Genomic DNA, 27,414 nt, shown 5'->3' with positions numbered 1-27,414 from the left:
CCCTGCGCCTGGGCCATTCCTGTCTGGTCAGTACTGTCCTGTCAGTACTGAGGAAGGCACATCTCGAGCTTTCTCAGCTTGCCACAACTAATGTCATTTTTCCAGACACCCTGCTTGAGACCTGGGGACTGTATTTCCTGAGCTCGAAGAGCTGCTTGGATATATAAAGTTTTGCATAACACTAGGTGCTCTGACAGCCAGGTCCGAGACATCCCAAGTGACTTCTTGGCAGAGGTTTTTGTCTCCTTGAGTCAGCATTCTGTTTCTGGCACAGATAAATATTTCCTTTTTTTATTTTTTTTATTTTGTTATTCTTCAATACTATATTAAGCCATTTGCAATGCTCAACTGGGTGATGTTAGGAAAGCAAATCTGTACCCTAGGAGTGGAAACTGCAAAAAATATTTTGAAATTCTCTACAGTTACGCACATGTTGGAGGGAATTTTAGATAGGACTAAAATGTGCCACAGAGTCTATGTACAAAGGCAGTCAATTTGTATTATATGATACCCTAACGCTGGGATTTCCTAATTTATGACTATTCAGTTTTGCAAGCTTAATATTTTCACAAGGGTTTTCTGTATAATTTTCTTCTTGTTGTTGTATTGTTCATCCCCTTTGCATTCAGGGACAGGAACTTCTTTTTATCATATTCTTTATTGTTAACAAGAGGGTCCTTGGAAACATGCCAGAGAGAGGTTTTCACTGTCTGTGCCTGGTAACATAATTTTTAAGATCAACTGTAAGACATACCCAAAAGGGTAGTTTAGCAAAGACCATGTACTGTGGGCTGTAGCATGCTCTTTAAGGCGATCTGATCAGCACTTAAAGCTGGGCTTGGAGGTGTTCAAGATAGGCTCGCAGGGGTCTGCATCTGTAGTGATTTAACTTTAGGAAGCCTTTAACGTGTGTGCAGAAATTTGGGGTAAAATTTTATGAGTCCTAATGTCATATTCTTAAGCTGCAGGCAGTTTGATGTCAAACCTGAAGTCATTGACACACAGCACAAGGATGTTTGAAAATTTCCAAGAGGTCAAAGCAATACATTCTTTTAGTCTCATTCAAGGATGTCCAGCACAGAAAGTCTGAGTTGAAAAAATAGTTTTAAAAAAAATAACAAGAAACTAAAATTAATATATTGTGAAGAGAGCTTGGTTGTCAGTCCAGCTTTTAACTACTTTGTAGCATTTATAGTAAAATTTTGTAACAAGTAGGAAAAAATAGGGGGAAAAATTTGAGCAAATAACAGTTGGGAAGGGACTTGTTTGCAATATAGTAGATTTCATGTTCAAGGCAGAGAGAATTTTATTATCATTTTTTATACATACAAATATATTTGTAATAAATTTTCAAAACATTGCAGATTCTTCAGGTTTTCAAGTCCAAAACTCTAAGCAATTACACTTTCAAGTTCTTATCTGTTAGAAACCTTTGAATTTCTATGGCCATTGCCAGTGGTGGAGATTATGTCTGTGCCAAGAATGTTTAGGTGCATTAACAGAAAAATAGGTTAAAAAAACCAGCGAAGCAACAAAAACAAACAAACAAACAAACAAACAAAATGAAAAATACCTACCCTAGAGACTGGGTAAATTTTCAGATGGTAATCTGGGGTGAGATCTGACCTGTTGTTACTACGCTGCAAGTGCCATCTAAGTTAATTTATTTGAAGCTAATTCAGATATGTTTATAGCAAGGCATCTGTAGATCCATCACAGCTCAGGCACATATTCATTCGAAATTGTTCCGTCAGGTCTTTTAAACTAGTAGAGAATATATATCTAAATTAGCCAGAATTCACCATTTCAGTATTATGCAAATATAAAATACAAATGGTTCATATTTTATGTTTGCCAAAAACACTTGAAGTTAACTTTAAGTCTAGTAATGTAGCATCTACGGAGTGATACAATTTTTGGGATGCCTGATGGTAGCACCTCAGTCTAACCTCTGTTTGCTCTTTCTAGGTCTGCAGCCATACACTAATTACAGCTTTGTGCTTACTGCATGCACATCTGCTGGGTGTGCTTCTAGCCAACCACTTTCAGGTCAAACTTTACAAGCTGCTCCTCACGGTAAGGGAAAAAGATGTTCTTATAGAGCTGCAAAGAGATGGTCATATGGGCTTGTATTTTCTGATGGTTTAACAAGGTGCAAAACTCCAGTATCATCCATCAAGCTATCATGTGTAAATGTACACAAGAGAATCTGTCTTTTTTGGAGTATTTGTGTCTTAACACAGTCTTTATACTGACTGCCTGGCACTGCATTTCTGCTTTCTTTTTGTGATGGTTTCCCCAAGTTCATGTTTAAGTAAGTTAATTCTAACCCAAATTAGCAAATGGGTGTTTTTTAAAGCACAAATAAACATGCAGAGACAACTAGGCATATAAAGGCTGTAGCCTTTGGCCTTGTCCTCCATTAATCTGTACCTTGTCTAGTTGATTGCATTTGATATAGGATATGTACTGAAAGTGTGTTCAACTCTGTCATTCTCTCTGGCAATATTTTATTCTTTCATTACATTGCTGAGAGCAACAGCAGAAACTGGGAAAGTAAAGAAAACCTATTAAGTTTCTGTCATAAAATTAAAATAGTGTAATTTCGATGTTAATAGGGGTATGGCCAAAACCTCATCATATCATAGTCAGCTCAACAGAAGTGGAAATCTACTGGAGTGAGCCAAGGAAACCCAATGGACTCATTACTCAGTATGGATTATTTCGTGATGGAGAACAGATTTTCCTGGGTGGCAGTACAGACCTGAATTTCACAGATGTTAACCTGCAGCCCAACAATAGGTAAGACATGTTGAAGAGCTCTGTTAATGTATCAAAGGTGTTCAAAATATATATACATGTGTTTATGAAATGTACAAAATATGTTACTCTTTTAACAAAAGAAAAATCTCTTAGAATATTACTTAATTAGTGAAAAATTGCTATAGCGCTTTTTAGGGGCTTCCAAATGTTGGAAGTCCTCAATTAAACGACTTACCTTTTTTTTTTCCTTTCTGAGAATATGTCATTGCAATTCAAAGAGGGGGAGATTTTTTTTTTCCTTAGATGGTTGTTGGTGGCTCATTGGTGTTTTTCTTCCCCTCATGGAATATACTTAGAAAAATTTAAGTCTTTATATGACAGACTGCACTGCACATGGTTTGTAATGTTTCTGTGCATATTGAACATACTGGCTCCAAAGTAGCAGGTGCGGATATTTTTATAGAGGCAATTCTGAAATTAGTTTTGACACTTTCTGAGTAAATACTTGTCTCTCTAATGTAAGCTAATGTGAATTTTAATAATAAAATTATCATTATTATAATTGAAGAGTTACTTTTCTCACATTAAAAAAACTTGAAGGTGAAAAATTTTCACTAATGCAGTATTTGTAATACTCTCTATATAGTCTATTAAGTTTAAATCGGTGAAAATGGAAAGGTTGTATTACTGAAATGCCTAAAGCTCCTAACTGTGGTGTCTACTGATCTTTTTGTATTTGTACAGATATGTTTACCAGCTGGAAGCCAGCACTTGGGGTGGCAGCAACACTAGTGATAAATATGTTATACAAACACCAGTAAGAACACCAGAGAAAATCCACGTCCCATATAACGTCACAGTAATTGATGCATATTCTATATTCCTAGCTTGGGACATGCCAGGTAAAAATGAATTTCTATGTAGTACTTCACAGCAAAATGAAAGGATTGAAAAATTAGTATATTCAGGCAGGCAGCTGAATCATTGTGATATTTTTATTCTTTGTATTTGGTTTAAGTGTTTGTGTGATTTAAATAAGCAGTATCTAAAGCTACTGTTTCTTAGAGGCATATTATTTTAATTATATTGATCTATATACTTGATATGAGCATTGTGAGGATTAGCTGATCGAAAATCTGTTTGTTAATTTGATCTTGCAAACTATTTTTGAGTGCAAATATTAAGGAAAAAAAAAACCAGTTACACTGAAAATAAATTTTCCGTTCTGTTCAGACTAACCTACCAACAGGGAAACCTGCCAACCTTTTGGGCTGACGATGCCTTGATAGCTATCCTGGCAATTTAAATGTCCAGTTGTCCTGCAGATATGCAGTGTTGAGTTCCTTTAATAAAGGGTGTAAAGAGCGTGACAGAGATCCTGTGCTAGCTTCGACCTGACTGAGTAAATTTTATTTGCCAGAGCCCCATAGTATGATGTATTCACTATGGGTCAGAAAAGGGGCAGAAATATTGTTCCTCCTGTTACTCTTCTCCTGAACATCACCATGTTGTTTTACCTTGCTACAGAGGTAGGATCAGAAGAGATAATTGCATAATAGTATCTTTTTATAAGGGATGACGGTACTCTGTTTCATTAATATAGAGCATAGCTTAAGTGATTGACATGCTTTACTGATTTTATAAAAGTTGTATGCTGAAGTTATTGTGGGGCAATAAGAGCATTGTAAATGGACAATTTTTTTCTAGTTAGTCCATTTCCAGCAAGCTGTTTTTCAGTTTCTAGATACTGAGGGTTGGGAGTTTTTTTCGGTTAAAATGAAGTGATTTTTTTTAGAAACTTTGGATATATGCATATTGCAATAACAACAGCATGTGTTTTATCAATGAACTCGGGGAAATTTTTGGTGTCTCTTTTTCCTAATTATTTAAGATGTTCTTTCCTTGCATAGCAGTCACAGTAGAGTCAATTGACATTAAAAATAAAGTCACCTAGAAGAAGTATTTTGCCTTCAAGGCTGGGATTGCAAGTATTGTGGTAGTGCTTAGCAGCATTCACCCTACCCATTTAAGCAATGATTAATAAATCTATAATACCCTGAGCTGTCAATCTTTTCGTTTTCAGAAGCACAAAATCCATTATAGAAATGCTATAATATATGAAAAAGATTAAAATCTTAAATTAAACTTTTCCCACTATTGCCTGAAAGGATTTAGAACCCAGCAGAAATCAGGTGAATTCGAACCACATATAATCTACATTTGGTTTTATTGGAAAATGACTCATGCTGTATTATAGTTTTGATAATAAATATAATTTAAGATACAAAATATTCAGCAACATTATAAATAGATTTAAACCATAGGAATACACTGGAATAGGGTGAGCCTGTGAAGAGTGGATTGTTTCCCAGAAAAGCTTGTCCTTGTTGTTCTAGACCTTTTCTTTTCTCCAGCCACTCAAGATTCCTATTACAGCAGATTAGAAGCCTGCAAGGAGAATCAGGCTCTGTGTAGTACATTTGGTTATGTTGAAACTGAGATTGTGTGTACACATGTTCATGCAGTTCCTGAAACCAGACAATGGGAGGGGCGAGGAGGAGGCTGTGTTGATGTATTCACACAGTTGTAGAGATCATTGTCCTCAGTCAGGGGAAGGCACATGTTCTGTTTCCCAGGTACTAGAATGCACCTTGAGCACTTATCTCACTTCAGTGGATATTTGGTGACTCAGTCCTTTCCTCTCTGCCTTCTCATTATGGGGCCAACTATATAAGCGTTAAAGTATGAATAAAGGATTGGTTTTCATGCAGTGCCGCTGTGGGGTAGACAGGAGAGCAAATCTTGATGTTACTTTTACTATAGCAGCTCAGGGCTACTAGCTGATCTTACAGAAATGGGAAGTAATAACAGCAGAGAAATGTTGCTAAATGCTATTAATGCTACTAAAAGAAACCCTGTGTGCAGGAGCACAGGTATTTGCAAATGCTAGGAAATTAATCTTGACCCTTCTTAATCCTGTTTCATGCTCATTCTGAGACCTTTGTGCTCCTAGTGCTTTTTTTTTTTCCCAAGAGAAACATTGCAGGGGCTGCAGGTGGAGGTTTATTTTACTGCTTTTAATCTTCTGGAATGGTGTACATTCCATTAACAGGTCCTATTAGCAGGGGCCTCGTACATCCCCAGCTTGATAAGAATAGCCTGAAGAATCTACAACTCTTTATCCTTATTTATGTCATTGTGCATAGAGTAACTTTTTTATTTCTGATCTGGTTTTCCCTGTGCTATGAATCCTTGTTTCACAATAGGCTATACTGAGATAATATAGGTTTCCTTTATAAATCCAGAATACAGCATTTGTTGTAAGGATTGTCAGGCTTGGCATTCACTCTTGAATGGGACAGTTGTTTTCATTTGTATAGTCTCCATGGGAAAAGGTGCTTTTTATTAACTAAGTTTTGATGAGAGAGCAGTTGGTCATAGTGTCTTCCTCTATCCCATGGATATCAGGGATGATTTGACATTCTTTGGCATTCATGTTGGAGTAGGTCCAGAGGAGGACCACAAAGATGATCAGAGGGCTGGAACACTTATCCTGCAAGGACAGGCTGAGAGAGTGGTCTATTCAGCCTGGAGAAGAGAAGGCTCTGGGGAGACCTTCCAGTGGCCTTCCAGTACCTACAGGAAACTTGGAAAGGGACTTTTTCCAAGGGCGTGTCGTGGTAAGACAAGGGGCAATAGTTTTAAACTAGAGCAGGGTAGATTTAGAATAGATGTTAGGAAGAACTCATTTACTATGAGCGTGGTGATACACTGGGACAGGTTGCCCAGGGGAGCTGTGGATGCCTCATCCCTGGAATTGTTCAAGACCAGGCTGGATGGGGCTTTGAGCAACCTGGTCCAGTGGAAGGTGTCCCTGCCCATGCCCGGGATGTTGGAACCAGATGATCTTTTAAGGTCCCTTACAGCCCAAACCATTCTATGATTCTATCTTCTTCTCTGTTGTACTAAATTTGGATAAAATAGTCACCCTCAGGATCCTATTACACAGACCTTCCTTTTGGATGGCTTTAATTATAAGGCTTCAAATCTATAATGTATCTAAATCCTATGACTTTATGTTTATGTAGGATTTCAGAACTCCCGAGTTTGCGAGACAGCAAGGTGGCCGAGTAGTGGTTAAAGTGAGAGATTCAGAAAAAAATATTCAACACACCTCAATCACTACGGAAAATAGGACTTTATTTTCTGAAATAGGTATCCCATTATCTTGTGTTGCATTGCCTCAGTGCACAGACCTCAAAGGTATGGTACATTTCACTGATACGCTACAGAAGGATATGTTACAATTATTATGGAACAACTATTAGTGATATGGAAAGAAGCAGAAAAGCTGAATGGAGAAAAAAACCCTGCCACATAATTCTCCCAAGGCATAGCCATAAATGTTATTGATAGGTAGGCCGGTAGCATCCTGCATCTCAACTCATTGGCAAGCCCACTGGTCCTCACTGGGGATCTGATTCTTCAGTTGCTGCTGGTAATACCATGAAAGCTGAACATGTTAAAAGAGGATCCTGTCCTCTGCTCCTAGGTTACTTGCTTCACATGTTAACGATCATCTGGAGTAACATGTCTTCTTTCATCATGTTGCAACACTCCACCTCTGGTGCTGCTTATCAATTAGAACGGAAGTTGCGTAACTGGATTCCTACTTTATTCTTCTTGAGATCAATTTTGTATTTGAATGACATTGCTTTGTCTCTTAGCTTTGTCTCTTAGCTTCCTCAGCTAACCTGATTTCTTCTTTGTTCGTGGCCTAACAAATTCTTCTGAATTTTGCCAAGCCAATGTTACATTTCCTCATTTTTGTTTACTCATGTGAATTATTGTTTGCTCTACATGACTGTAGAACTAGTTTTTCAAGCTCTATGTCCTAAAGTTCTGCATCTTGAAAGCAGTCAGTGTCTCCAGCTGGTACGGTCCTCAGAGTCTTACTGGGAATACTTGATACAATGAGAAACAACCAGAATGAGATATCTGGGTGTTTGACACTTAATATGAATACTTAATCTCAGGAATCCAAATAGATTGTTTTATTCTGTGCAGTTAAATATTAAAATATAACTTTGCTCTTACTTGGTTTTAAATCACAGATATGACACTCTTATTTTAGTACTTGTTTACCATAAGTGAAACTGTTTAACTATTTTGCTTTATTTGTGATTGGGTTTCATGTTGTATTAAACAGTTTTTCTGCAGTTGACTTCAAATAGATTTTTGGTGACCAGTCTGTAAGAGAGTGGCTTTTTTCTCCCAAATCTAAGAATTGTGTGCTGCAAATTCTATTTATGAACTAACCTACTTTTGAAGTACACAGAGCCGTCAACCCTAATTTGCAGAGTTTTGCACGGAATTATCCATTAAATGTTATCCAAATATGCCCACAAAAAAAAAAAAAAAGATTTAGTTTGATTGACTTGTCCCATTGCAAAATGTGCACCTGCTGTGAAATGAAGTCGCAGGGAAAAAAAGTGGAATAATTTAACTTTTTTATTTGTAAAGATAATCAGGATTTTTCTGATTACATCTTAACTTCATAAATGTTAAATAACCTATCAGCATCTAGTTGTTGTAAATTATGAAAAAGAGTTTTGCTGCGAATATTAACCAACTAAATCTTTGTTCTTTAGTGAACATGAAAATGCGTTATGGCAGGTTGTCATTGTGCTCATGGTAACTTTGACACCAAATAACAAAACTGCCATTTGCACTTAGGGTAAATTGGTTCACTTGTGCTTTTATGGTTCCTTTTATTCTGACATAAATTTATGAACTCTGGAACTAACCAGGTCGTGTGGTTTCCCAGCTGACTTTAACAAATATGCCCATTTCATTTCCTTCAGTCATCAGTGCACACAGGGTAGTAGTTTTCAGACTGGCTGCGGATGCTGAAGCCTAATCTGGAAGAAAGGGTCTATTTACAAGTTTCTGTATTGTATGAACATATATTTTTTAGATTCTAATGTGATCCATTTATCTTAGCATTCAATGAAATTCATTAAATTGTAGAAGGATTTCTATTGGATATTGGAATTTTTCAGGATCAGTCACAGATACCAGATTGGAAGGGACTTCAAGGATCACCTGGTCCAAACCCATTTACTTGGTTTTATTTAGTTTCGTATTCTCTTCTTGAGAATACTTTTTCTCACCTGAGCATATTTATTATTGGTATAATTCCTAATATATTGTGACATTTAGCAGAATTTCAAGATTCTAGGTTTTAGTTGTTGGGTGTTTTTTAGTATTTCTGCTGAGATATGGACTGAATGTTGGACTTAGATGGGTCAATTATTTTGAAGTAAAGCATCCTTTGCTGCATATTGATGGCTGGTTTCACCTGTCCTTATTTGTATTTAATATACTTCAGGAAATCAAGCATTCTGAGTAGTTCCATTTTCAAAGGTTTCTGGTGAATCCTGCACTGATCAGATGCACAAAAGTGAATTATGTGTCATTTTCATAAGATAGTGGATCTTCTGTTGTGCTCTTTACAGGTACTCCTATTATAGGACAAAAAAAAAGAAGAGGTAGTTGAGCTGTTATATACTATGTCTTTGATTACTAGCATAATTATACAATGCACACTCAAGTGCACTCTTCCAGGCCATTTAATCTTCCATAGATCACAGACAAAAAATATTTTTCTTTGTTGCAGAAGCCACCTATGTCAAGATCACCTCTCAGAGGTTTACTTTGTAACAGCCTGCATGACTTCAAAAGTTGTATTTTTATTATTCCATGCTTAATGATTGAATCTTGGTGTTTTCCTTGAAACTTTTACCCTGAAAAAGGAAAATTTTACAGTGGGAGTTTTGCACTTTCTGTCTCCTTCTCCCTTCACCTCTTCCAACTACTAGTACCAACGTCTTTTTTTCTTCCTGTAAGCTGAGCCGTTGAATAAGATTGAAGTCATGCCTCCACTTCAGGGCTATTTTTTCAGCTTTTTAGTGTAATAGCATTTCCTTTGTCTAGCATCTAGTGAGGCAGCAGCATCTTGTTTCTTTGGGATTTTTATGTCCTCTTTTTCTTCTGAGAATTGTAAAAACTTGGTATTTCAAAGATTTTTCTGATCTTCCAAAGTGCATCCATTGTTGATAGCACCACAAACAAACTTGAAATCTCTCTGATTTCTTGTTAACTTTTTTTTTTTTCAGTTAATGGGCATATTCATGTAGATAGTTAGCTAAAAATATCTATCAAAAAGATGCACGAAAGTGGAAAAAGTGTTTTTTGTAGCTTCAGGGTAGTAGTATCAATGTAGATACTTTATCAGAAGGGGACCGAAACTACAATTAGAAGAAAGAATGGAGTTGTTTTCCAATATTCTCAGGATCTGGACAAATCTCAGAACTGCTCATAGGCATCTGGTTCTTGGTGCAACCATATAGGCATCTCTGCCACATCTGAAGTAGGTGTGTTGAAACAGAAATGTGCTCTTGCTAATCAGGTACATCTTGACCGTGCCTTAGGTACAGCAGAATGCAGGAAACACTCGTAACAGACATTCTTGGTTGGTTATTCTCTTGCATTTATGAAGATGCTGCATGTCTGCATAGAACAGTCTATAGTGGACAAAAAGTAGCCTACAGCGCATTTCCTAATTACAAAACAAAAATTAAAAAATAATTTAAAATTTCACAAAAAAAACCCCACCCTTGAGAAGTCATGTGGGAGGAAACAGAAGATCCAATAACCTCTGAGGATGGCATATGACTTAGTTTGTTCCTGGGGAGAAACAGATTTTTTTCAGCTTCTCAAAGGAAAACTAGGAATTGACAAGCATGGAAATAGGAATAGATGGGGAAAATGCTCAAATTAAAACAAAATAGTCAAAACTGAGCTTTCTTTTCTTCAACAAAACCAAAATCTTATATCAATTGAAATGATATGTTTCTTGGTTGAAGCTAGTGTATTGTGCTTTACTGGTAAAGCAGGCTAAGAACCTGCACTCAGCCACTGCTGCTGGGCTGAAAAGGGATAATTTGCTGAATGGTGGCAATTCACACTTTTGTTCATATGACTCTATATTCAAACAGCAGTGCTTAGTAGCTGTCACCTCTCCAAAAACAAAGAAAGGAAATCTGCCTGGTTCCCAGTCATAAGGTTACTCTTCCCAGAAGTAGCAATTGCGACACAGGCATTGAGTGAATTGAATTTTGATTTTTAACTAAGTACTGTAATGTGTGTCTTCCCGTTGTGATCTGCAAATGGATCTATTTCAGTTTATATTTAAATGGTTGTAGTTTCCAAAGAGAGAGTAGGTAAAACCTCCAGAGGGAGCTTAGATTTAAAATTGCATATGATGAATGCCTCTTTGAAGTTGTCCTGCACTGTTGTTAGTATTTCAGATAATCACTGGTTCTTCTCTGTTTCACAACAGGGATGTTCATTGTCGGTGTGCCTTTGGAATACAACATCTTACTAAATGCGACTGGTCCCACTCCACTGGTGAAGTCGGTAGGACACACACATTTTGCTTTTGTCGATGGCCTAGATCCCTACACCCTGTATGAGATAAGAGTACAAGCATGCCAGGATGGTAAGATGATTTTAAAAGACTCACCTCTGTGGCTGGAAAGGAATGGAGATTTTTCAAATAGATTCAACTCAGCAAAACAGTTGAAATCTTATTACTACATTGGAGTCAAATGTTTACCTAGTATGAAAAGAAAGCCTAGGACTGAATGAAGCATTAAATATTTCTCCATGTTATATCATGAATATTTTAAATGGAGATTTTAAAATGTATTTTAGGTAATATGTGCCATTTTATTGAAAGCTCTTCACAACTAACAATTTTTGACAATATGCGTCCAGAACAAAACCAGTTCTGTAACTGTTCATCAACAAGAAGTGCTAATCATAAAGACAAGAGAGAAGAGAGAAGAGCCCACGTGTTACAAAATGCCTTGACTTTAATGGCAATTTTCAAAATCCTATTGAAATAAGTCTTTCTAAAATGACACTTTGGAACCCATTCTCTCATTACCTGCACTGGTGAAAATCAGGAATAATTCATCGGTGGAACTGCCGTAATTTTAATGAGTACTTAGTAATGCAATAAGGTGAAATGAGGCACTATTCCCTTGGGAGCTTCTTTACTTGACATTCATTTGCTTTTACTGTATTTTTTTTGTTGATGAAGAAACTCTCATGGCTAAACAAACTTCTGGTTTTGTAGGTGGATGTGGAGTGGGTGGTCAGACATATTCAAGAACTGCTGAAGCACCTCCTAGAGACTTGAGCCCACCAATCGTTAAAGCAATGGGATCTGCACTCATAGCAGTGAAATGGGCACCACCTAAGAAACCAAATGGCATCATTACTAACTACTTCATTCACAGGTAAATGCTTTTATCACCTCAGATTCTTAGTCTTACTGAACGGTTTATTTCTTTATTCCTTGATATATTAGGAGGTGAAAAAAATTGTAGAAGTATATGGTAAAATATATGTTACCTTTCAAATGCTAAGGTAAGATGCTGATCTATGGATGGACAAGTTGGGAATAAGAGCTGAGACAAGTATCATCTTCCTGATCTACAAATGACGAAAAGCAGGAGAAAATATAAAGACTCAAACAGGCAGACAGAAATTTTAAGCTACACACTCTCACTGTGTTTAGCCAGACCACTAGGGACATTCTTCAGTCCTCTCTGACAGACAGTTGAGAATTTTGGAATGGAAACAGGAATAATTCACTATTTCTGAGATTTTTAAAAGCAAGTAAAAAAAAAAAAGGTATCTACACAGATCAGTTTTCCAAACTAAATTATACTTCTGTTTGTGAGTGTGAATACAATGCTTCCTTTTATGTTCCTTGAGGTTTGTATTCAGCTGCCCTGTCCAGGTGGTTGATTGACACATACTCATTCCCTATAAGGAGCTTCATAAGCTCTGCGTTTTTTCTATGTAGGATTTTTCTGTATAGATAGGTGTGTTTAGGAAAGTATCAAAGTAGCAGAGCGTTGATGTGTGCTGTGCCCATTGACCCTTCAGCATGGGTTAGGGCTGGGCCAGCCACTGTACACCGACAGATGCACTCTAAGCCCTCTCTGTCGCCGAAGAAGAAGTGAATAAAACAGATAGACTCACAGACTTTAAAAGAAAGCTAAACCAGCTTTCATAAACAATAATAGTACTAATAAGAAAACAATGAAAACAATGAAATACATGCATATTTATTCAAAAACAATATTGAACCCAGCTCCCAGCTGATATCAGTCCCCACTGATGCTGCAAAGTGGGCAGGCATCAGGGAAGTTGCAGGCTCAGCTGCAGAGGGGAACCAGATATGGGAGCTGGATTTGAGAAATCAGGGCAGGGATAAAAGGCAGAAGAATGGAGAATGCTCCTTGAATGCCAGCCATTAAAGCAAGAGGGCTTAACTTGATCCCTCAGCTATACACCGAATATGACATATATGGAATGGAGTACTGTTGTCAATCACCTGTGCTGTCCGTTCCTCCCTGGAGGTGCAACCCTTTACTTCCTTGTGACGCCTTTTACTTCCCAGCACACAAGATCCAGCAGTGACCTTGGTCACTACATGAGCAAGTATCAGCAAGAGCCTTTCTGCATCCCAGTCCTCGGCAGTAACTATAAACATTGGGCGTTATCACTTGTAGTAGCAGACGCTGTCTGCAAAACCACTCTGTTAACTTTAGAGAGTGCAGTCTCTTAGAAGAGACTGAGCTGAAAAGTAAAATCACTGAACAGAATTGCTTCTGTTTAGCTCAAACCAGGACACCCTTTTTAAAAGCTCACTGAAGGGACGTTCTTGAATAGCTTCAGAAAATCAGAGAATATAAAACTCAAGCAGTATATTGGAGAGGATTTTAAACTCTAAAGTTCCCAGTTTTCCCAACTTTAAATACGTGTGGCAGACACATGCTGGGCTGAACCTAGCCTCCCACAAAGATTTGGGGATATTTTATTATGTTCGAGCTATGTCTGAGAACACAGGGAATTGAATTACCTTTTGGAATCAGCAGCAATAATTAATATAAATTCACTTTAGCCTTAAACACATTAGTAGTCTCTAAAAATCCCTGCCCTCTTGAAGTATCCTTTTGTTTGCTTTTTTTTGATTGTCTTATCAGAAAAACCAAGTCCCTCCCCTGTATAAAGAGGAACGAAGTGTATGCTATAGCCCAAGACATGTCTTCACTCTGTTGGTTTTGTAAATAATGCCCATGATTACCACTGCTATTCCATGGCAACCATAGAAAGGGAAAACAGGAAATATAATGCAGAAAGCCTGCTTCAGTGAAAAATACTGTAAATTGAATTTGACAGCATTTGATGGCATTTGATTATTCTAGTCACAGCCAAACAATGATATAAAGAGTAATATGAAACAGAATGTGTTACTGCCTAGCAGACTCAAAAGCAATAAACCTTCCTCCAATGTGACACAATCACTTCACAATCATAATTGTAGCCTGTTTGATACCTCTGAGTACAGCAGAAGGGCACTGACTGACATAGATACATTTTGTTTTTTATTTAAAGTGAAATGAAAATGGCGCACTGGGGCTCCAGATACAATCGTTATATTCACCTACATAGGCATGAATCACTTGGCAGTTATTTCAGCTGAAGTTTAAATGTGCTTAGACAACAACAATATCAAATCTTTCTCAGATAGCTGCAAAAAAATCAGAAACGGGATGTAAGCACATAGTTCTTTTTCATTTTGTAGCCACACATAACCTTACATTGTTATAGCAGCAAGACTGCAGTATTTCTAGGGGAGGTTATGGCATGTAATTTCTTCTTCATCATGTGCCTCTTCCTTACTGCATCACCACCAAAATAAATTCATTTAACTCAAAACCTGGAATGCTTGGGGAGCTAGTGTGTGTACAGATCTTTGCATTAAAATGGCAGGACTCATGCTTTCCTCTGGAATTATGAAAGCACCTGCAACTTTGCAGCCATTTTGTTAGAAAACAAAAAAATTAAAATGTTAGTTCATGATAAAAGAGGTGGTGACATTTTATTTTTTGATTCATATAGCAGTTTTAAATACAGATCTGAGGCTTTTAAACTTTTCTGACAAGGACTACAACTTAGAAAAGAGTGTGAATGAGAAAAGATCTGGTTCATGAGACAATCACCCAATCTAGTTCTCTTCCCATTCATCATTACATAACATCCCTGTGACAACCACAGAAATTGCTAGTCTGGAAAAATAATATTATGGAAATAGGTGAGGTATTTCTTGTTGTATTTTAATAAGATATAGGTCACATCAGCTAATGGAACTGCTCTCTGTTGACCACCAGCATGCGCTGTGTAGGATATATATGAGACGACTCTTAAAGGAATATTGCCCCTAAAATTATAAGTATTTTGGTTCATATCTTGCTTATGGGAGTGTCTGAATTTCTGCCAAAGTGTCTATGTTATGTTCAGTAAGATTATATTATTTCATATATATATGTGAGATTGTAAGGTAGCTCTCATTAGCTGAGCAAGCCTGATGGTGAAAATGTAGCAGAAAAATCAACAGGCGGTTTAACACAGGTGACACGTCTCAGTGGCTGTTGACTGTTGTGACTTGCACTGTAAAGGCTTCTAGACACATATATTAGTAGATGGTTTATTAGAAGAATCCTTACGGATGGATATATCGAGTACAAGAACCCCTGAAGTGTTTTATTTCTACCTATAATTGTCATAAAACCTAATCTAAACTTGCGTATTACATTCAATAATTTCAAATTCCTTCTGTTCACTTTTTGACATCGAAACCTGTAAATTAGAAAAAGAAAGAAAAAGATACAAACTACATCAGTATATGTTTGTTGAAACCAAATTGTGAGGCTGACTTGTTTAGTTGGATGTGAAACTGTAGAGGGGCAGCATTGTTGTTGTTGCACTGTATCCCCACGTTTGATACCTGTAAAGAATAATTCTGGGTTAATTGCAAGACCTCAGGGACTCATCGTGTCTTCTTCCACATAAGAAAGCTGAGGAGTGAGTGTTGCAGTTAGTGTTGCTGCAGTCCTCTGCATACAGCTCTCTAGTTATCTGTCACAAAGAAGATTATATTCTCCTCTTTATGTCATCTGGCTCAGATTGGCAGTGGGGCAGGGAGAATTTACTCTTATAAAAATAACTGTATCTGAGCATCTTTAAAATGAATGTAAGCAGCAAATCAGACTATGCAGATTAAGAGACAACTTCCAGCTCTTGGAAAATGTTATTCTCCTTTGCAGCTCATTGTACATAAGAAACACTTCCAGTTAAATGAGCAGTTGAATCTTAAATCTTAAAACGATTGAAATTATTACAGACTGTTCAACCACTTCTGTTCAAAGTTTATTCATACATGAAGATATTCTGGGTTTTAGCACTACAGATGGAACCATTTACCTAACCATAAGTTTCGTTCATTAAATATTCAGTGGTAATAAGATCTAAATACTTAACCAGACTACCTTGTACAGCTTTGCTTGCGGATGATCTTACAGTTGGTGGCATGTTTGATCCTTCAATGTGAAAAAACTGTTTACCACAGAGTTTCAAAAATTTATAAATCGTAAATTTGCATATTCATGTACATGCCATACTGCTTGGTCAAACAAGATATATTAAATGTGACTTTAGTGCACTAAAATAGGCTTGCTTTTCATATATCTACAGAGATTATTTTAGGCATATTTTTGAGTATGCAGGCGAAAGACTGTATTTTTGGGTGCAGGAGGAAGTCATAGTAGTGATTCACCTTTCAGAATTATGTTTCTTGCATTAAGTCAGTGAACAGCATCTAAGGGAAAGTTCTGCAAAAGGCTTGATTTGCCGTTACAGTAGGCGATGGGGAAGTGCTTTAAAAATAGCTGATGGAATTTTGGGGTCAATGGGAAATTTTTTATTCCAACTCTTCCAGATATTTTGTTGCAAGACAGGGAGTTGCTAGGGAAGATTTTTTTGCCAGTTCTACCAGCCATTCTTCACTCAGTTCTGCCAACCAATTCTCAGTATCAACACATCTTCTAATTTGCCTAGTTCATTATGCTAAAGACATTGTGCCTCAAAACTCTTCTTTTTTTCATTTTTTTTTCTTTTAAATCACACTTAATCCTTTTAAACTAAACAGTGTCCACGTGGCCTGCTTAATTCAGAGTTTAGCAAAAATTCTTTAGCTTCATATAAGAAAATAATGTATTCATGCATACCTTGTATGTGCATATACAAAAAAGATGAATAAACAGCTATGTAAGCACATGCATTCATTATATTCTTCATATTTGCTTGTAAGTACCTGAGTATATATTATTGCAAGCAGCTAAGGTTTTTAAAAATTGTTACATTTTTTATTTTTTAAGTAATTCCTGTGTCAATCAAACAAAATAAAATCTGACAGAATTCTGTAAAATACAGATTTTCTCTTGCTGAAGAAATATTCTTCAGCTTCTGAGTGTGTAGTGATGATGACACCCAGTAGTCAGACAAACCAATTTTACTTCTGCAGATTTGTCCTACTTGCAATAGAAGTGGCAGATAATATAATTTGGTTTTTGTTGTTAATATGGGGGGATGAAAGTGCTTTTACATTCTGTAAAGGCCAAGGTTCCTTGGAAGAGTAGGGAAAATACTTAAATTCATGTGCAGTACAGCACAACCGTCACTAAGATTTATCACAGTGTTTAAATGTAACCAACTTAATTTCACACAAATATTTTTTATGCCAAGTGAAAGAATTGATTTGATAACTGTTTTGAAGATGAGTACTTTTCTTATTACAACTGTTGTAAATTGTATGCTAGAAGAGGCCGCATTAGAAAGGAGCTGAGGATCTTCTGTAATCTCCTCTGAAACTCAGAATATCACCAGGTCCAACACAAGCAGATATGTATTAGGAATGTTAGGTATACATATATATGTATACATACACGTGTGTGTATGTCTACGTACAGATACATATACGTATGTACAAACCCAAAAAACGCATTGTGTCAGAAGGTTGTACAGTGATTTGTCTTCATACATCTTAAGTTTGCATTTTTTAACAAAACAACATTGGGAAAAATATGTAGTTTATTACAGAAAGCACTAGTTGTGATATTTTAATGAGTTTTTGTGGTGGAACTGCAAATTCTGCTAAGTTTATGCACAAGGGATTACTTATTCCATTTGCAAGAACAAATGGGATACTTATTGTGAGCAAATCGGAATCTAAAAGTGCACCGCTTTGGTTCTGAGGGCACAATAGAATATTTATCCCTTGTTCACTGGGTAACATTTTTCTCAAGTAAATTGGTCGTAAGTTTTCCTTAAATGAGGGATCCTCAGTTGAGTGCCTCCAAAATAGTTTTATTTTCAGAAATGGAGAAAATCTGCACCCATATTACAATTCATGTCATTCCTTAGCAGCAACATGGGGATTTAAAACTTCACATTCTAAATTCTGGAAGTCTCTGACCTGATGTGTTCTATCCTAAAAGGGCAATATGCTGTTGTATTGCCACTCAGCTACTATCGACCGTGACAGCACACTTGTTTGACATGGTTTATAGTAGTCCTCTAGATAAAGAAGAATAAATGATCGCCTCAATCTTTTCTTTGCTACTCAGTACCTAACACAAGTTCAGGGAAATGCTTCTAAGATGCAAAGAAAAGTAGGCAGTTCTTGTGTGTGTATAATATACAGAAATGAGTTCTGTACTTTTCTGGGGTATGGGTTAATTCAGGATCTACTACCATGGGACTGTTAAAGTTTTAAACACATTGTCTTTGTTCTAATTTCAGACGTCCTGTGGGCAGTCAACATGAGCTGCTTTTGTTCATCTGGGCTGAAGGACCTTTGGAATTTATTGATGCATCCGATGCCCTGCAGCCTTTTACTCTCTATGAGTACCGGGCCAGAGCTCAAAATACTGTGGGGTCAGTGGACAGCCTGTGGGCTTCAACCCAAACTCTGGAGGCTTCCCCATGGGGCATGGGAGCCCCTTGGGCACAAGCAACAAGTGCATACTCAGTGCGGTTGAACTGGACCCAGCCTGTGTCTCCCAATGGTGTTATATCTCTATATCGAGTAGTCTATCAAGAAAAACGCAGCGATCCAACATTTAGCATCGCACCTGTCACAGCACTAACTGTACTGGTAAGAACTGGACTACCAAACCAGTTTTAAGTTGTATTTACTCTGCTTTGATCGTATTATTTTAAAATTTTGTTTAACAGTAATTGGAAAAGTGAGGTTTCCAATTACCAGTAATTTTATTGCTTTAAATTTTGTGTTTGGCCCGATGCAGGCTGAAACATTTCACAATACCTGATTCCTGGTAGAAGTAAGTAGATTACTCAAAAGCAATAGCAAAAGCAGTTCTACTTTTACTTCTATTGCATGTATGAGAATGTTACTTTGCACTGCTAACATGTCTTTCCCTTCAAGGGACTTTCCAAACATGAATGTCTGTAGGTATTATATTTCTATTCAGTATGTGGAGGAATAGACTAAGGAAAAGGCAGGTTGTTTTGTGAACTGACTAACAGTGTTATGTAAATCAATGACAGAAGTGGTTATGATTTGCGCAGTCACCACTATTCGTCCCACCTATATATTACATTTTAGTCTTTCTGAAGAAAAACGCCTTATAGATAGCTGAACTGAACTGCTGTATATTGGATAGCTGCTGTACTTGGCTGTCTCCTGAAAATAAACTTGAGAAAATGTTTAAGGAGGTTGTAATAAAGTTGGGTTTCCTCAGCAGTGCCACCCTAATGTCATAAACATATTATATTCATAGGCCAATGTTTGTATTAACACCAGAAAACCCCTTAATCCTTAATTACCCCAATTGTAAAATATCTGTCTGGCATTCGAGTAGAATCCTAAAGAGCTTTCTCTGGAATACCCAAAAGTAACCTTTAAGTAACTCCCTTAGACAAATCTCAGTGTGACGAAGTGAGAGAAGTTTCTAGCTCAGTAATCTTACACAATCTTGTGATCATATAGTTCCAAAGCAGGTTTCTCGAAGCCTAAACAGGTTAAGTTTGTAATACATCTATATTCTAAAAAAAAACCCACACCAAAACCAAAAATGGAAAAACAGGTCCTGAACTGAATTATAGGAATATATACTTTCAGGTTCTGAAATAGTTGCATTTGTATTGTACAGTATGTTCGTTTTTTAAAAGTAGCTTGGGATTTTAAAGTTATTGAACTTCAGTAGGATTTCAGCGCTTAGCTCCCTTAACTTGTGTTTAAAAAAATAATCACAATCATAATCTTAATGAGACACCTAAGATTTCAAAAGCAACGCAATGACAGAGCATCTCCTTATACTCCACTTCAGCATCCGGCAGTGTGTTACTGAGCAGCTGAATTGACCTGGCCGGTCATGCGTTGCGATGTCTTCTAAGCATGCCAACAACAACAGAAAATGTCCAAGATGGTTGTATTGTGGGTAATAAAACCTACCAAAATGGCCTTTTAAATAATGTTGCCACAGTGTGATTCTTTAACAGCATGAGTTAAAAGCCTTTTAAATTAACAAGCTATTATTTACTGAATTAGTATATTCTTGGCTTCAAAATCCTTTATTTTCCCTAAACATTATCCTGAATCAAAATGGCATCCTGGCAGCATATGTATAGCTGTTCCACTAGTGCTGCAGTGAAGCTGATGTGCATGGTTTCTTTACTGTCCTGTGAACATTTATCGATTATTTTTTTTTGCTACCCTTTTTTGTTTTTAAATATTATACTGCCCTTGGGGGAGAAATCTTTCTGCATAGCTCTTCCATCAGTTGCACTCACTTTAAGCTGTTGCAGCTATGTTAACTCAATAGAGTTTTTGCTGATTTATACCATGGAGCTGAGATCTGAATCCTACATCTTCTGAATATAGCAGAATAGCTAAAGTTTTGAATCGAAGTTATTGACATCAAGTGCATGGAGTCCTGTTATCAAAGATATCTTCAGGAGGTCAGGTCGATTATCCCAGCAGGCAAAATCTTGGACACCAACTTTCAAAGTTATAACCCCTTAAAAATAGAATTTTATCAGTAAATTGCTGGTATACCTTTAACCATAGCTTTGTGAATGAGACACTTTAATTAAAATGTAATTTCATTGAAGGGACTAGCATTCCAATGATTAAACTTCTACCCCTTTAAAATATAGCTTTCAGGGGTACTAGGCTAAATCATTTAATCTCCTAAAGCATCTCCATTGGAGCTCCCTCGTGGGATACACCATTAGTCATTCTCTCACACAAGCTTCCATGTTACAAGCAAGACTTAAAGTATTAAGCGAGCAATGAGTTCCGTCCTTTATTTAATCTATTAGACTCCATTCTTATCCCATTAGATTATTCCAGAAAAAAAAAGCAGTGCTAGAATCATGGTAGCCAATCCCACCCTTGCTCTTGTCGGTTGCTCCCTGGTTACCTGCCACAGGATGTAAAACTTGATCAAAACCTAAAGTAGAAACACAATCCTTGTGACACTGCAGGGTACAAATTAAGTTCTCGCTAATGTCCCTGCTGACTGTTCTAATTTGACAGCTTTGTCTCCATTCACTTCCAGAGCCAAATGAGAAGAACCTTCTGGGTTTTCAAACCCATTGACAGACTTATCCACTCTGCCTTCCCAAAATGCAACTATTCACTCCCTAGTTAAGGTGCATTAGTCTATATTTGAATTAATTTTTCAAACATGTGGCTGTCTGGTACCTTAAGGTTGTTGCTGACCCCTTGAAATTTTACGCTGCCTGTGGAGGTAAAAAGGAGAACTCAGTTCTGAGAGCAAAAGCTGCTGCCACTCAAATAGGAGGAGGATGTCCCTGCACCCTTGGAAGCAAGTGAAATACACGTGAACCATTTTGATGCTTTGCAGCTAAAAAGCAGTGTCACCCATTTCCTTGGCTTATTTGGCCAACAGTGTAGTGACAGATGTTAGGTGACAGCAAGTTAAAGTGACATCCTGGTTTATTTGCAGAGCAAAGTCAAGTCAAGAGTGGTTACAGCAATACTTGCATCTCTTGCCATGTCTTCCCAGTCTGTTTTAACCCTCTAAAGCAAGAATGATATTTAGTATCTATTGACACCATTAATATGAGGCAAAAGTGTCTTAGAAAAATGGATTGACAGTAAGTTCCCATTTACAGAAATCTGCATAAAGTGACTAGATTATCTAAGAAAGCTTCTCTTGTGAACTTAGGGCTTAAGCTTGTGAACATAGGACCGAGAGCCGATTTCACTATAAAGCCAGTACCTGCCAAATGGCATCAAAGCATCACAGCTCTTTAACTGTTGTTCATCAGTTGTTGACGTGAGGTAAAACTGTGCATTAAGTTTGGACTTCTCCTTGGTAGATGTTATGTGGGTGTGTAATGTCCTTTTTCTCCTGACAATTATATCAAGTATTTGGTTGTTTATCATGAGCAGGAAAATTCAATGACAAGAACACGAGTGAAAAATGTAAGAAAGCACAGCTGTTAGAATGCACTTGGAGAAGGAAAAGCGTCCAGAGATAAGGGCTATAAAGAAAAATTCTGCCTGCTATGGGTAACAACACCTGTTATTATTATGTAGAATCAAGGCCTTGGTGTGTCAAATCCACGTCAGCAAAACATAACTGGAAGCTCAATGTGCGTGTTGCAGGATACAAGGTCAGATGTAAACATTACAGGCCTTATTCCTGGGAAATTTCCCGGGAAATCCTAAACCTGTGCCTACCTAGAAGCACAAGTCTACTCACAATGTGTTTTTTGCAGTATGAGTCTCTCTGGACAAATTTAACCTACGAGATGTTTTTTGGCATAGCTGTGTCAGATTGGGGTGTAAAAAATTAAAATGTCTCTAAGCTGGTATCACTGCACTAGCAAAGATTTCAGTTCGGATGCAGTGATGCGAACAGTAGAGAACACATGTTGGCTTACCTTACATTATCAGGGGACATGGTATGTAACTGCACTGGCCAAGCCCCTCTTGGCAGATGTTTCATCTCTGGTAGGGAAATCTGTAGACATATTGCAGAATAGCAATAAGAATAGACTTTGGTAGGAGGATCAGGCTTTGGCTTGCATGATTATGTTTATAACCAGGTGGTAATTTGTATGTTGAATGTATAACCAGAGTAAAAATAATAAATAAATCTCCTACTTGCTGAAGAACTCCATACAAAATATATCAGAAATAATCTTGAGTGGCCAGTACTGCCATATACACACACCTCCTTTGCAGGATTTTACAAATACCTGGAATCTGGAATCCAGAGTTATCGCCTCTCTATTCATCACATTCAGAAATATTTAACACACTCATGTGTGACCCTCCATTTCTATTTCCTCATATAGACCAGTGAACATTTAGCAACATTAAAGATACCATGTAGTTTTTAACTTCTTTGTACATAATATTATTCAGCAATGCAGTATGCAGGACTGTACATGACAACTTCCTTATCGAAGAGAGAATGAAGATCACAACCACAAGAATAAGAAAAAAAAGAGAGGGACCAATAAAGTAAAGCTTTTTTATATATGCCTACTTCGGATGCCTGGGAGATGGACTGCATGCTAAGAAAACAAGATGAGGGTAAATGGAGGAATCCCTGCACATGCCATAAATTGAGAAGATATGCTACTTAGCAAAGAATGAAAGCTGCAAATGGCAGTGGAGGGCAAAAGTTAATTAGGCTACTGTGCTGCTGTGAGTGAGTGGAAAGTAGGCACAACCAGAAACAAGATGGCTGCTCAGCAGTGCCCTAATACAGCCAAAAGATCATATCCTTAGCTCTGCAAGGGCTTATGGGTTAGGGGGAAATCATACACAGATGACTAATTTTTTTATGGTTCACAGCCGATCAAAGTGAAATTCAGCAGCTGTTCAGGACAAGTGACCACTCTAACGGCTGTAATATAACCTGCTAAATAGAGAGGGAATTGCATGAGAGCAAAAGGTTAGCTGTGATTATCGGCAGGTGAGTGCTTTATTGAAGTTGAAAGACCATTAACATTGATGGAGTAATTATTTCAACTTGAAAGTAATTACCTTGATGGGTGATAACTTCTCCAGTGTTCCCAGATTTGATTGGACCAAACAATTGTGAACTCTTGAAGCCTAGAAAAATATTACAACAATACTGCAATGTTTAAATTACTGAAACCACTGTTAGAGTATTTTAATTATGCCTAACAGTGAAAAGATTTTAACTTACAACAACTGGTGACCTCTCATGTATAGAGACATTTGCTTTCTAATTCCAATGAAATGACCCACACCTACTACTTGTGTGCCGTATGTGATGGGTTTGCAAATGAATCATTTGATTTAAATGCAGTTTTTAAGATTCAGAGCCTCGTTAGCACAGTCTTAGGAAGGGCTTGCACTGGAATTGCCGTAATTGTTTTATTTGCCAGGAAAGCCCAGTAATGTAAAATGCTTCCTGTGTTTTAATCTCCAGACGTGTTAAGCTTATAGAGGATGAACACAGGACAAGGAGCTCCTCCACATTGAAGGCTGCTAATGACAACAACAAAAAGCATGTGAGGCAATCTGTGTCTCACAGATTCTGTTGTTTCCATGCTGCTGCAGAATATGCTGGATTTGGCACTACAGCTCTGTTTAAATAAGCATTTGGATTGGCACTACGATGCCCCTCCAGAAACTGATTTAGTGCTTCAGTAAGCCCCACCTATCAAGATGTGTAGAATTGCCTAATTAGAGCAGAAAGGATGAAATGGATTGTTGCACAACTTTGATGATTTTGAAGTACTGTGGTAATAGAACCGGGCGAGAATGCTGAGAGAGAAAGAGAGAGGGCTTCAGCTCCTCTATTTATACCCTCCTTGCTGTAACCAAGGCCACTTCAGTGTCTCCTGGATGCTTTCGGCAGCCACAGAAACAGAGCTTGAGACCCTGCTGGAATTCTGCCAAGAATGAAAGAATCCTTACGAGTTAGGATGCAGGGTAGAAGGGAAGGGTTTTTCTGGTGTCCGTGAGGTCTTAATACATTGTCAGGCAACTGGCGATTTGAATTAGAGAAGGTTACAGCAAAGGAGTTTATTTCATTACATTTTTTTCTTTGATATTTTCTCCCTAATTTGGTGGGCAACATGAAGTTAACTTTACTTTGCCCTTTGATAAATTTTTAGACCAGAAGTAAAAACACTGATAGGGTTATGCGTGACCATGCCTAATCGCACATTCTAGATTGACTAGACCAGAGTGCCTGGATCGATAGGTAATTTTTTTCTACAAATAAATTAGTTACTTATTTAGAAATATCTGGTGTATTTTATCCTTGGGTTTCTCCTTGTGCAAGATCTGTTTTTCACCCGCATGGGTCTTTTTTTTTGATGAGTGAAACACAGGTAGAATTAGGACTTCGAATGTCTGACTTTGGGTATCTGACCTAATTAGGATCATGAATGTCCGCTACAGACCATGAACCCTCCAGAACATCTAAGGCAAGGACATTCATTATCCTTGGGCTGCCATTCCTTACACAAGACTGCTTTCCTCTACTACACTTGTGTGCCACTACTGGCATCTGTCAGTCAAAAGAAGGTGGTTGATTTGAAGTCGATTAATTAGCTAGTCTTTCCTAACTGACACAATGAGATTATGTGGGTTGACAAATTTAAAAGATGATATCCGCTTACAGAAAGCTGGTGACGGGCAGTAGTATCGAAGTGGTAACCTTTTCAGTTTGTGCACCTGCATTCATAGTAGAATAGGTGACCACATGACAATCTGCCTAAAGGAAGATGACTTAATTGAGATCGTATAAATGCTCCATATGCTGTTTCTTTATGCATGTTTTTATATATATATGCTTTATATTTATGTCATAGAATCATAGAATGGCTTAGGTTGGAAGGGACCTTAGAGATCATTTAATCCAGTCTCCCTGTCATGGGCAGGGACACCTCTCAATTAGATCAGGCAACACGTGGGGACCGACTGGGGATCGAACCCGCAACCTTGGTGTTATCAGCACCACACTCTAACCGAGTGAGCTAACCAGCCCCCATGTCTTACAATTTTTTCCTGTAGGTCTTGCATTTCAGTTGTGACTGTAAGATTAAGCCACTCAGGCACTGTAGAAAAACACAGTTGACAGGATTTTTCTATTTTTTAAAAACAAAGTAAAAAACCACAGAAGTCCCCACAAACCTTCAACTTATTAAGTATAATTTGGTAGGAAGATATGAGGGACATTTTTCCCTCTGTGCCATGTTGTGTATGACTGCACTAAATCTGCTTTAAAAACAGAGTTTCATAAGCCACAGATGCTTTTTCATATGTAAGTAGGAAATAAAAATGGAGAAGGAGGAGGTGGAAATTTGTTGGATAATATGTACAGCTGTTTTTCAAATTAGATATCTATTTAAAAATACTTAATTGGATTTGACTAGATTTTAATTCACATTTAACCAACATTCTTAAGTGGATGTATCAGGCAACTCCAAGATAACACTCTTTGTTGGTAAAGTCATAGGGCAGCTTCCTAAAATCCCCAGGGTCATGCCCAACAGCTACAGATACAGGAATTCTTTAGCTAATAATTAGAAAGACCACACCCCACCCCCACATCCTATCCCTCTGCCCTACTTCCCTCCACAGATAAGGGGTTTTATTCAAATTGGCTGAGAAGTGTTATGTCATATGCTTATATTTCATAGGGAATTTTAACAAGCTATGTGCAATTTTAATAAACAGAGAATCCTACCTCTTTTTTAAAAAAAAAAAGAAAAAAAGAAAGCAAGAGCAAGCCATATAACTCAGGGGAATTGGTAATATAATATAGAGCCTTATACCACTGGGGACTCTGTTTGAATCTAATCCAGGTCTACAGTCACCAAAGTCATTCTCATCAAACAGCCGTGGGGTGTCCTACGCAAGATAAGTTTAGTATTCTCAGCTGACCTCCTGTCCTTTCTCTTTACTGCTCCCTTTTGAATCCATTCCCATCACTCAGCTTCACAGCCTCATTCAAGCTCATCTCCCCTACGCTTGTTGCAGTTTCCCATTTTCTGGCTGCCAAGTGACCTCTCTCTCTCGCTTTCAGACTTTGCAAAAAGCACCGGAATGCATGTATAGTCTTGCCATGCTCTTTTTTTTAGGGGGCGAGACCCTACACAGTGCTAAAATGTGAGTTTATCAACAGGAAGCTCTTTGGGAGTGGAAATGGGTGTCTGTCTGTTAATTTACAGCAGTATATAAATATTATTTTTGAGACTATAATAGCAATTATGGTGAATAGGGGCCAGATGGCCTCTGAATCTAGAAAACAGAATGGCAGCATATTTTTAATGGACTTAAATGTTACTTTTTGACAGCAAGCTAACTATTAAATTCTACGTTGCAGGTGCCTGTCAGGTGAGTATGGTTAGGAATTTTGGTTTTTGTTAAAGTAATCACTAATGTCATGCCTGGATACTTTCGCCCACTAAAGCCTTGTTCTGTGGTGGGGTCTTTGTTGTTGCTTTTTTTTTTTCTTTTCTTTTTTTTTAAGGATGATTATTGATCTCTTGCTGAGCTGAGATTTCAGTTTTATGCCAGATAGTTTGATTAATGGGTTGCTTTCAGTAAGTGGACTGAATGGGGATAGGAAGCACAAGCCGCTCTTGCCGCCAACCCTAACACCGTCAAGACGCATAGCT

At 37.6% G+C, this 27,414-nt stretch overlaps 1 protein-coding gene across 1 annotated transcript in view; it reads left to right on the top strand.

Annotated features, from left to right (window-relative positions):
- Positions 1 to 27,414, top strand: part of LOC104271201 (usherin-like) — a 136,602-nt gene that overhangs the window by 65,852 nt on the left and 43,336 nt on the right. The window contains exons 18-23 of the mRNA XM_009865805.1: positions 1,969 to 2,076; positions 2,619 to 2,802; positions 3,508 to 3,665; positions 11,168 to 11,326; positions 11,969 to 12,131; positions 18,547 to 18,901. Coding sequence (XP_009864107.1) covers positions 1,969 to 2,076; positions 2,619 to 2,802; positions 3,508 to 3,665; positions 11,168 to 11,326; positions 11,969 to 12,131; positions 18,547 to 18,901 — 1,127 coding nt within the window. The remainder of the gene's footprint in view (positions 1 to 1,968; positions 2,077 to 2,618; positions 2,803 to 3,507; positions 3,666 to 11,167; positions 11,327 to 11,968; positions 12,132 to 18,546; positions 18,902 to 27,414) is intronic.

The sequence above is a fragment of the Apaloderma vittatum genome, unplaced genomic scaffold (assembly GCF_000703405.1).
Source record: "Apaloderma vittatum isolate BGI_N311 unplaced genomic scaffold, ASM70340v1 scaffold10613, whole genome shotgun sequence".
Lineage (NCBI taxonomy): Eukaryota > Metazoa > Chordata > Aves > Trogoniformes > Trogonidae > Apaloderma > Apaloderma vittatum.
This window is presented reverse-complemented; position numbering and strand designations above follow the sequence as displayed.